Source organism: Salvelinus namaycush, chromosome 26 (genome assembly GCF_016432855.1).
Source record: "Salvelinus namaycush isolate Seneca chromosome 26, SaNama_1.0, whole genome shotgun sequence".
Lineage (NCBI taxonomy): Eukaryota > Metazoa > Chordata > Actinopteri > Salmoniformes > Salmonidae > Salvelinus > Salvelinus namaycush.
The window spans coordinates 30267665-30279666 of NC_052332.1; the positions used below are offsets into that span (position 1 = coordinate 30267665).

At 46.6% G+C, this 12002-nt stretch overlaps 1 protein-coding gene across 1 annotated transcript in view; it reads left to right on the plus strand.

The window, feature by feature from the left end:
* Positions 1-12002, plus strand: part of lrch2 (leucine-rich repeats and calponin homology (CH) domain containing 2) — a 93274-nt gene that overhangs the window by 46472 nt on the left and 34800 nt on the right. The window contains exons 3-11 of the mRNA XM_038964703.1: positions 854-980; positions 1076-1181; positions 1723-1859; positions 2219-2349; positions 2858-2945; positions 3142-3238; positions 3363-3457; positions 4120-4187; positions 4535-4639. Of these exons, the coding sequence (XP_038820631.1) occupies positions 854-980; positions 1076-1181; positions 1723-1859; positions 2219-2349; positions 2858-2945; positions 3142-3238; positions 3363-3457; positions 4120-4187; positions 4535-4639 (954 nt within the window). The remainder of the gene's footprint in view (positions 1-853; positions 981-1075; positions 1182-1722; positions 1860-2218; positions 2350-2857; positions 2946-3141; positions 3239-3362; positions 3458-4119; positions 4188-4534; positions 4640-12002) is intronic.

Here is a 12002-nt window from a genome sequence, read left to right on the forward strand (position 1 = left end):
ATTTCCTGACACAGTGGAAGAAATAGGCCTACACTATGTGATGTTGTTTTGAACGGTTCATTTCCTAGACACAATGGGAGAAATAAGCCTACACTATGTGATGTTGTTTTAAACGGTTCATTTCCTAGACACAGTTTGGCTGCGTTTACACAGGCAACCCCAATTCTGAGCTTTTTTCTAATTATTGGCAAAAGAGCTGATCTGATTGGTCAAAAGACCAATTAGTGGCCTCCCGGGTGGCGCAGTGGTCTAAGGCACTGCATCGCAGTGCTAGCTGTGCCACCAGAGACTCTGGGTTCGAGCCCAGGCGCTGTCGCAGCCGGCCGCGACCGGGAGGCCCATGGGGCGGCGCACAATTGGCCCAGCGTCGTCCGGGTTAGGGAGGGTTTGGCCGGCAGGGATATCCTTGTCTCATCATGCATGAGCGACTCCTGTGGCGGGCCGTGCGCAGTGCACGTTGACCAGGTCGCCAGGTGTACAGTGTTTCCTCCGACACATTGGTGCGGCTGGCTTCTGGGTTGGATGCGCGCTGTGCGGCTTGGTTGGGTTGTGTTTCGGAGGATGCATGGCTCTTGACCTTCGTCTCTCTCGAGTCCTTGCGGTAACTACTAACAATTGGATACCACGAAAAAGGGGGTAAAAAATAAATAAAGCCCAATTAGTGGAAAAATAATCTGAATTGGACTGCCTGTGTAAACACAGCCATGGACATCCGTCTTCTCTGTTTCACTAACATTTTGTTAACCCATTGAGGAGACATTCATTGCTTGATCTTTTCCTGATGTCCCCAATGTTATCCTTGCGCACAGGATAAAACTTTCATATTGTACATGTGTATTTTGTGTTTCTATAGCCGGAACCTTCTCTCAACATTGCCAAAATACCTGTTCAACCTCCCTCTCAAAGTGCTGGTGGTGAGCAACAACAAGCTACTGTCTGTCCCAGAGGAGATTGGGAAGGCCAAAGAACTGATGGAACTGGTGAGCACAATCCCAGAGCTCATAAAAAAACACTGAAGCTATATTGTTACTGGTGTGTCTGTGTGTGACAGCCTGCTTCCTGTCTTCCCCTGTAGGACATCAGCTGTAATGAGATCCAGGTGCTGCCCCCTCAGGTGGGGAGGCTCCGTTCATTACGGGAACTCAACATCAGGAGGAACTGTCTTCACATGCTGCCTGAGGGTAGGTAGCTGTCTATGTCCTCTCCCCTGATCTGAGGGTAGGTAGCTGTCTACGTCCTCTCCCCTGGTCTGAGGGTAGGTAGCTGTCTATGTCCTCTCACCTGGTCTGAGGGTAGGTAGCTGTCTATGTCCTCTCACCTGGTCTGAGGATAGGTAGCTGTCTATGTCCTCTCCCCTGGTCTGAGGGTAGGTAGCTGTCTATGTCCTCTCCCCTGGTCTGAGGGTAGGTAGCTGTCTATGTCCTCTCACCTGGTCTGAGGGTAGGTAGCTGTCTATGTCCTCTCCCCTGGTCTGAGGGTAGGTAGCTGTCTATGTCCTCTCCCCTGGTCTGAGGGTAGGTAGCTGTCTATGTCCTCTCACCTGGTCTGAGGGTAGGTAGCTGTCTATGTCCTCTCCCCTGGTCCTCTCCTCTCTCCCTCACCAACCCCTCCTCTCTGGACCCTAGAGCAGTGACAGATACCAGCTAGGTCTACCGTAATCTCTCTCCTTATTCTATATCCAAACCCATGCCTCTTGTGCTTTCTTTCTTTGTCTTTCCCCAGAGCTGGCTGACCTGCCACTCATCAGACTGGACTTCTCCTGCAATAAGATCACAGAGATCCCTCCTGTCTACAGGAGACTCAGGCAGCTGCAGCACATCATCCTCGACAACAACCCTATGCAGTCCCCACCTGCACAGGTATGTGTGAGTGAGAGTGTGAGAGTGTGTGGCAACATCTGTGGTAGTTTATGCTGTAAATGACATTTTGGCACTGCATGGGATTATCCACAGCCATCTCGATGTGTATCAGGTATGGGGTGCCGACGAGTTAACACAGGTTAACCTCAGCTCGGCATCATGCCTAGAAACAACTTCCCCTAGCTGTGACAGTTTTCATGATATACCAGGATATACCCATAATGGTCTCTGAGGAACAGTTGCACCATCTAGTGGGCAGCTGTCCCCTCATGATTTAATTTCTGCTTGAATGAACACTTGGGCACTTCATTTCATCACTTGGATATATACTTCATGCACTTTGTATTTGTGTGTTTCAGATCTGCCTGAAGGGCAAGGTGCACATCTTTAAGTACCTGAACATCCAGGCTTGTAGGATGGATAAGAAGCCTGACTCTCTGGACCTCCCTTCTCTGGGCAAACGCTGCCTTCCCCAGCCTCTCACAGACAGGTACACACTCTTATATCATATCATAATTCTATTTATAAACTGGGTGGTTTGAGCCCTGAATGCCAATCGGCTGACAACCAATAACACGGGTATGACAAAACATTTATTTTTACTGCTCTAATTATGTTGGTAACCAGTTTATAATAGCAATAAGGCACCTCTGTGGTATATGGCCAATATACCACGGCTCAGGGCTGTGTCCAGGCACTCCGCATTGCTTCGTGGCTAAGAACATCCCTTAGCCGTGGTATATTGGTCATATACCATACCCCCTCTGGCCTTATTGCTTAAGTATACTACAGACAAGACGATTGACCATATGCATCATGAATGACATGAATATGCAGTATGTGCCATGAAACTGTAATGACAACTGGTATGACATATTTGAAGATTAATGACACAGGACTCGACATATTTTGAAGTGCTTACGAAATTGTCATGAATGTGTCTGAATCAAAACTGTCTGACTGTTTATTACTGACTATCCCTTCATATGTCTCTGCAGCATGGAGGATTTTTACCCCAGTAAGAACCATGCTCCTGACTCTGGTATCGGCAGTGACAACGGGGATAAAAGACTGTCTGCGACAGAGGTCAGAGTTCACCCACTGTAGTCAGGCTGAACTGAGGCCTAGATTGTACTGAGGACTGTTGTGCGTTCAACCATAGCTCGTTGATCCTGACACTTTGCAGTTCTTCTGCAGACATGTTCAGTAGACCTGAACTCTATGCTTTATGCTCACTTTAACACTGAGCTTCCTCCTCTTCCTTCTCCCTCTCTTCCTCTAGCCCTCTGACGATGATATCATCAGCCTGCACTCTCAGGTCTCAGAGACGGCTCGCGCCGACGCCCTCTCTCTCCTCTCCAAGATGGACTCAGGCAAAGGTAAGACCTGTTTGGATGCAGTGGATTTGACTGTTTGAAAAAAAAACGGTGTTTGAGCAATAATGGGCTCAACTGGCAACAAGCACATTAGTCTGAGGTTCAACCTGGTGTGTTGTTCCCGTAGATCAGGTCCCCTTTGACTTCATCGAGCCCAACGCAGAGGAAGATGCTGCCCTGTCAGACGGGCAGCAGAGTGGACCCTACATCTCATGTATAAAGGTACGTCACCAGGGATCCATAGAGAGCTGTATGACCACTACAGTACACCATTAACTACACTAGTCCTCCACTGTTGAGCTATCCCTGGGTGAGCTAGTGTGTCCAATTAGTGCCTGTTCTTTTCCACTGTTAGCTCTGAAGAATGGGAGGATTTGGTACAAGCTTGGTCAGGGCTTTAAACTAATCTTATCTTTCATTGAGTCAAAAGCTTGAAAGGCATCAGGTGTGGAATCTCAAATGCCATAAACTTGATTGAATAAAGCCAACAGATCGTCTCGTTAGGTCTTTTTTTGGGTGGAAACCTGTGGAATCAGCCAAAGCACACAGCTTGAAGTTCAAATGAAATGTGTTGTGATTGAACTTGGATAAGAGTGTGGGGATTTTACTTTTACATATCTGTTTATGGGCTCCTGAGTGTCGCAGCGGTCTAAGGCATTGCATCTCAGTGCTAGAGGCGTCACTACAGACCCTGGTTCGATTCCAGGCTGTATCACAACCGGCTGTGATTGGGAGTCACATAGGGAGGCGGCCCAGCATCGTCCGGGTTAGGGTTTGGTTGGGGTAGGCCGTAATTGTAAATAAGAATTTGTTCTTAACTGACTTGCCTGGTTAAATAAAAATAACATGATTTTATTGAGTTTACTTTTTGTTCTGTGTGTCAGGAATTGGAGAAGGTTCTTAACAAGTCACACCAAAGCAAAGATAAGGAGAACTGGAAAGAGGAGTCTGGGTAAGTCTTCACTACACTTGAATAGACAGAAGAAAGGAGGAATGGAAGAAAATTCACCTTTTAACTTCTATAAGTTTAAACTGAAATCATATTGATCTATCTATCTCCTTAAATAATTAATTTACAACACTAGTTAATGTACTGTAGTTGATAATTAGTAGCTGTAGATGATAGCAGAAGTGACATAATATAATAACAGGCCCAGACAGTAGACATCCTGAGAAGGTTATGTCGTTGGATAGCTGCCACTATAGTAGGGTCACACACTGAGTTAATGCTATTATAGGGATTGTAGTTGGCATAGGTTTTGGCTTCAAACTGAATTGTCATGTCCCTGTTTCCTGCAGCTCTGAAAAAAATCAGCTAGTTGAGGAGGATGAGGATGAGCTGAAGGAAGTGCTGGACCTGAGGAAGATCGCTGTCCAGCTCCTGCAGCAGGAGCAACAGAACAGGTAAGAGGCTGAGCTCTGACCCCTGCCATGGCCACTCCTCTCTGACATCACCTCACCCTGAGCTCTACCCTGCCCTAGCCCCATACTGTATCTCTCTTGCATCCAGACTGAGGAGAAATCAGCACACAATGCATCCCTGACCAACTGTTCAGACAGATCTGAACACAATCAGACCACAAAGTGACTTTTGTGCGTCTAGACCCGTGTTTTCAATGCAAGCTTCGTATTCTGATAGTCTCATGTAAGTGTCAAGTGTAGACAAAGTCTGTCCTCCACACCACTGCTTAGCTCTGCCCTGCCCCTAGCCCCATATCTCTATGTCCTCCACACCACTGCTTAGCTCTGCCCCTAGCCCCATATCTCTATGTCCTCCACACCACTGCTTAGCTCTGCCCTGCCCCTAGCCCCATATCTCTATGTCCTCCACACCACTGCTTAGCTCTGCCCTGCCCCTAGCCCCATATCTCTATGTCCTCCACACCACTGCTTAGCTCTGCCCTGCCCCTAGCCCCATATCTCTATGTCCTCCACACCACTGCTTAGCTCTGCCCCTAGCCCCATATCTCTATGTCCTCCACACCACTGCTTAGCTCTGCCCCTAGCCCCATATCTCTATGTCCTCCACACCACTGCTTAGCTCTGCCCCTAGCCCCATATCTCTATGTCCTCCACACCACTGCTTAGCTCTGCCCCTAGCCCAATATCTCTATGTCCTCCACAGCACTGCTGAGCTCAGCTTCCCCATTCCACCTCTGCTCCCTCTCCCTACCCTTGACCTCTCTTCACTGCAAGGGCAGGAAGGTCCTGGGATGTTCTTGGTGGAGAGAGTTGGGAAGGGGAGGGACTCTTCTTTTCAGTTTCCCAGAATGTTGGGCAGTGACAATAAGGACTTGATTTACAACCCCTGACAGTTATGGGTTTCTGACTAATTATTAGGCTTCTAACCACAGTTATTACAGTGCATTTGGAAGTTTCCCACATTTTTTTACGTTACAGCCATATTCTAAAATTGATTAAATTATTGTTTTTTTCCCGCATCAATCTACACACAATACCCCATAATGACAAAGCAAAAACAGAAATACCTTATTTACATAAGTATTCAAACCCTTTGCTATTAGACTCAAAATTGAGCTCAGGTGTATCCTGTTTCCATTGGTCATCCTTGCGATGTTTCTACAACTTGATTGGAGTCCACCTGTGGTAAATTCAATTGATTGGACATGATTTGGAAAGGCACACACCTGTCTAAATAAGTTCCTACAGTTGACAGTGCATGTCAGAGCAAAAACCAAGCCATGAGGTCGAAGGAATTATCCGTAGAGCTCCGAGACAGGATTGTGTCGAGGCTCAGATCTGGTGAAGGGTACCAAAACATTTCTGCAGCATTGAAGGTCCCCCAGAACACAGTCGCCTCCAACATTCTTAAAGGGAAGAAGTTTGAAACCACCAAGACTATTCCTAGAGCTGGCCACCCGGCCAAACTTAGCAATCGGGGGAGAAGGGCCATGGTCAGCGAGGTCACCAAGAACCCGATGATCACTCTGACAGAGCTCCAGAGTTTCTCTGTGGAGATGGGAGAACCTTCCAGAAGGACAACCATCTCTGCAGCACTCCACCGATCAGGCATTTATGGTAGAGTTGCCATACAGAAGCCACTCCTCAGTAAAAGGCACATGACAGCCCGCTTGGAGTTTTCCAGAAGGCACCTAAAGGACTCTCAGACCATGAGAAACAAGATTCTCTGGTCTGAAGAAACCAAGATTGAACTCTTTGGCCTGAATACCAAGCGTCACGTCTGGAGGAAACCTGACACCATCCCTGTGTAACGGATGTGAAATGGCTAGCTAGTTAGCGGGTACGCGCTAATAGCATTTCAATCGGTTACGTCACTTGCTCTGAGACCTGAAGTAGGGTTTCCCCTTGCTCTGCAAGGGCCGCGGCCTTTGTGGAGCGATGGATAACGATGCTTCGTGGGCGACCGTTGTTGATGTGTGCAGAGGGTCCCTGGTTCGCGCCCGTGTCGGGGCGAGGGGACGGTCTAAAGTTATACTGTTACATTGATGCTGTTGACCCGGATCACTGGTTGCTGCGGAAAAGGAGGAGGTTGAAAGGGGGGTGAGTGTAACGGATGTGAAATGGCTAGCTAGTTAGCGGGTACGCGCTAATAGCATTTCAATCGGTTACGTCACTTGCTCTGAGACCTGAAGTAGGGTTTCCCCTTGCTCTGCAAGGGCCGCAGCCTTTGTGGAGCGATGGGTAACGATGCTTCGTGGGCGACCGTTGTTGATGTGTGCAGAGGGTCCCTGGTTCGCGCCCGTGTCGGGGCGAGGGGACGGTCTAAAGTTATACTGTTACATTGATGCTGTTGACCCGGATCACTGGTTGCTGCGGAAAAGGAGGAGGTTGAAAGGGGGGTGAGTGTAACGGATGTGAAATGGCTAGCTAGTTAGCGGGTACGCGCTAATAGCATTTCAATCGGTTACGTCACTTGCTCTGAGACCTGACGTAGGGTTTCCCCTTGCTCTGCAAGGGCCGCGGCTTTTGTGGAGCGATGGGTAATGACGCTTCGTGGGCGACTGTTGTTGATGTGTGCAGAGGGTCCCTGGTTCGCGCCCGTGTCGGGGCGAGGGGACGGTCTAAAGTTATACTGTTACATTGATGCTGTTGACCCGGATCACTGGTTGCTGTGGAAAAGGAGGAGGTTGAAAGGGGGGTGAGTGTAACGGATGTGAAATGGCTAGCTAGTTAGCGGGTACGCGCTAATAGCATTTCAATCGGTTACGTCACTTGCTCTGAGACCTGAAGTAGGGTTTCCCCTTGCTCTGCAAGGGCCGCGGCCTTTGTGGAGCGATGGGTAACGATGCTTCGTGGGCGACCGTTGTTGCAGAGGGTCCCTGGTTCGCGCCCGTGTCGGGGCGAGGGGACGGTTTAAAGATATACTGTTACACCTGCAGTGCGGATGTTTTTCAGTGGCAGGGACTGGGAGACTAGTCGGGATCGAGGGAAAGATGAACGGAGCAAAGTACAGAGAGATGCTTGATGAAAACCTGCTCCAGAGCGCTCAGGACCTCAGACTGCGGTGAAGGTTTACCTTCCAACAGGACAACGACCCTAAACACACAGCCAAGACAACGCAGGAGTGGCTTCGGGACATGTCTCTGAATGTCCTTGAGTGGCCCAGCCAGAGCCCGGACTCAAACCCGATTTAACATCTATGGAGAGACCTGAAAATATCTGTGCAGAGACACTCCCCATCCAACCTGACAGAGCTTGAGATGATCTGCAGAGAAGAATGGGATGAACTCCCCAAATACCAGGGATGCAAACTAGTCACCTTTCAGCGAAATTCGCTGTTTTGAATCCAAAATAGGTGACCTACGTGATTCGTGTAGATCCGATGCGAAAAATTTGGGGGTGGGGGGTGGGGGGGGCTTTGGATCAATACTGGCTGTAAGTGAACAGGTGATACGCGTTTGGAGCAATGCTGGCGGTATCCAAGGCTCAGCCAATCGTTCACATAACAACAGAATGCAGCACGCGACTGAAGAGAGAAGAGACAACCAATTTGCTAGTTATAGCATCAGCGCACGCTCTACAAAGACAGCGGGAGAGTGGAAAGGCAGTTTGCCAGTTACAGCAGCGCGTCCCCTGAAAGATAACAAAGAGGTAGGTGAGAAGGCTGACCACGGAGACGGGGACGAGAAGGTGATGAAGCGTACTTAATGAGCTGTAACCTATAAACAACTGGCATTTGGAAAGTTTGAGGTGAGGGGGAAAGTGTGGTGGAACAAGTATTGTTAGCATTGTTAAGTATCTTGCTAGCTGGATTGAATTCTCCGTTAGCTAGCCAGAGAAATGTTGAGCAACGTTAGCCAACATAACTGATCAAATAATTGAGTTCATGGTGTGAAAGTTAGCTGGCTAATAAAGTCAGACAGCTACAACATCAGATGTGCTAACGTTAGTAGCGTTAACCTAACCAATTCGCTATAGTATTTACTGGTGTACGACTCCTTGCCGTTCCTCAAGTTATAACGCATTACGTTAGTTGTTTACTGGACCCTGGCAATCTGTGTGAAATGTTAACTAGCTAACGAATTAACTGATGTTTTCCCTCTAAAGTCTGTGGTTAATTTTCAGAATGAGAGAATAAGGTGAAAATGAGGCGTTGCTTGTTAAGTATTGTAGCGACCCACACAGACAGCTGTGTGTTAGGCAATTAGTTGGTTGTGTTGTGCTTACCAGTACCCAGTGTTCGCGGTGTCCGACATGCCAACCAACCTGCTATCTGCCAATCATGGGAATGCCTGGAATGTTCTGATGCGGGGCATCCTGGTGGTTGGCGGAGTGGCGTGGAGGGGGGTTGGGCAGGGGGATGGAGCATTGGAAGTTAAGACCAGGTTTAGCCATTGTTCTTTCTCTTACGTCTGGGCTTCACAAGAGAAGGTCACGGTTGGTTTGTGGAGTATCCTTCGTTTATTTGGCGTGGGCTACGGCCAAACAGTAGCCTGTGTGAAGTTGGGTTAATAAACCGTCAATTTGTAAACTCAAGCCTCTGTCTGGACAATTGTTCCTTTATGATCTAGTCAGGTCATTACACTATTAAGCAAGTGGATACAGGGATGAATTGTAGCTGGAGCTGGGCCTGGTTTAAGCTGGATGTCACCGTAGAGGTGAAAGGAACACCACACACTTCCCTCTTTCTAACTTTTTCAATACAGTGGATATAAAAAGGGGTATGCCAGGTGTACTCTCTGCCTGAAAGTGATCAATTATGCCAACAAAGGGTATCATGCTCTGCTGGCACATTGAAGAACCGATGTCCACAGGCAGAAAGTGTAAAATGTAATAATGTGCCGTGTAGCCCAAAGATACTGCTTTTGTGTTGAATTTGACAGTAATGTGTGTGAGTGAGGGGGAATATTACATGTTTTATTCGGTGAACGTTATTTTTGCACACATGTAGCCTTGTGCGCTTGATCTATGTCTACGATAGTGGCCACTATAATAGAGCAAAAATAGAATTCCTGTTTGTTTCATTCTATTTCTACTTTAAGATGTTTTTTCCCAAGTGCAATATTTGGATGTGTGTGGTCACAAACGTTCTATTATAAAGGCTGTCATGGCTTACTGCAATATTAGTGTATTGTTTTTTTCTAAAGACTTGAGTGTCATTTGCAATAATGTCTAGGCAACAAATAACATTGGATTGCTTTATTTTCATTTTTTAGCTGCGAGTTAGCTTAAACACTTTATTTACACACAGAGACTGATCATGTAGATCATATTCTTTGTTTAATTAGTTAAAACCTGCATTTCCCCCTAGCAGGGATTTTTTGCATGTTTACGTGCAAAAAAAGTGTCACCTTTTTGGGCCCTCACCAGTTTGCATCCCTGAAATACAGGTGTGCCAAGCTTGTAGCGTCATACCCAAGAAGACTCGAGGCTGTAATCACTGCTAAAGGTGCAGAGTAATTGGTCTGAATACTTATGTAAATGTCATATTTCAGTTTTTAATATGTAATAAATCTTCAAAAATGTAAAAAAAAACTTTATTGGGTATTGTGTGTAGATTGATAAGGGGGGAAATGATTTAATTCATTTTAGAATAAGGCTGTAACGTAACAAAATGTGTAAAAAGTCAAGGGGTCTGAATACTTTCCGAATGCATTGTATACTGAACAAAAATATAAATGCAACATGTAAAGTGTTGGTCCCATGAGGGAGCGTGCAATTGGCATGCTGACTGCAGGAATGTCCAACGGAGCTGTTGCCAGAGAACTGAATGTACATTTTTCTACCATAAGCCGCCTCCAACGTAATTTTAAGGAATTTGGCAGTACATCCAACCGGCGTCACAACCGCAGACCACATGTATACATGTATGGTCTTGACCAGACTGCAGTGCGGCTTCAGTGGGCAAATGCTCACCTTCAATGGTCACTGGCATGTTGGAGATGTGTGCTCTTGACTGCTGAATCCCGGTTTCAACTGTACCGTGCAGATGGCGTTGTGTGGGCGAGCGGTTTGCTGATGTCAGTGTTTTGAACAGAGTGCCCCATGGTGGTGGTGGGGTTATGGTATGGTCAGGCATAAGCTACGGACAACGAACGCAATTGCATTTTATCGATGGCAATTTGAATGCACAGAGATACCGTGATGAGATCCTGAGGCCCATAGTCGTGCCATTCATCTGCCGCCATCAACTCATGCTTCAGCATGATAATACACAGCCCCATGTCGTAAGGATCTGTACACAATTCCTGGATGCTGAAAATGTCCCAGTTCTTCCATGGCCTGCATACTCACTAGACATGTCACCCATTGAGCATGTTTGGGGTGCTCTGGATTGATTGTTTACAACATCGTGTTCCAGTTCCCGTCAATATCCAACAACTTCGCACAGCCATTGAAGAGAAGTGGGACAACATTCCACAGGCCACAATCAACAGCCTGATCAACTCTATGCGAAGGAGATGTGCTGCATAAGGCAAATGGTGGTCATACCAGATACTGACAGTTTTTTCTGATCAACGGCCTACTTTTTTAAAGATATCTGTCACCATCGAATGCATATCTGTATTCCCAGTCATGTGAAATCCATAGATTATGGCCTAATTAATTAATTTCAGTTGACTGATTTCCTTAAATTAACTGTAACTTGGTCAAATCTTTGAAATTGTTTAATGTTGCATTTTATATTTTTGTTCAGTGTAGCTTACCTACAATCAATAGTCAGTGAGAGCCAGCCATAGCTGTTGTAGACAGCAGGTGATATGTGAAGAGTACATGTTATCATTTATTTTTAATTGGGTTATTCTATATTCTCTGCATTTTGTCCATTGTATAGGCAGCCCTTAGGTCCTTTCCAGACATTTTACTGCTCCTTTCTCTCCTGAAGTTACTCCATCACCACGCTCTAACTATTTCTCTTCTCGCTCTGCATTTAACAACCCTCCCCGCCATTTGTTCCCCTATTCTCTCCTCTTCTTCCCTCCCTGCTTCATCCATCTCCTGCTCCCCAACCTCGCCACTTCCTTGGACCTGATTGATGCACACATGATGTGTGGCTACTAGACGACGGTCCTTAATTTGTAGAGCAGAGAGTCTAATTCATCGAAGGAGGGTTGCCGGCCGAGCACACAGGTAGAGAGAGATATACAGTACCAGTCAAAAGTTTGGACACACCTACTCATTCAAGGGTTTTTCTTTATTTTTTTAAACTATTTTCTACATTATAGAATAATAGTGAAGACATCAAAACTATGAAAAAACACATGGAATCATGTAGTAACCAAAAAGGTGTTAAACAAATCAAACAATATTTTATATTTGAGATTCTGCAAAGTAGCTACCCTTT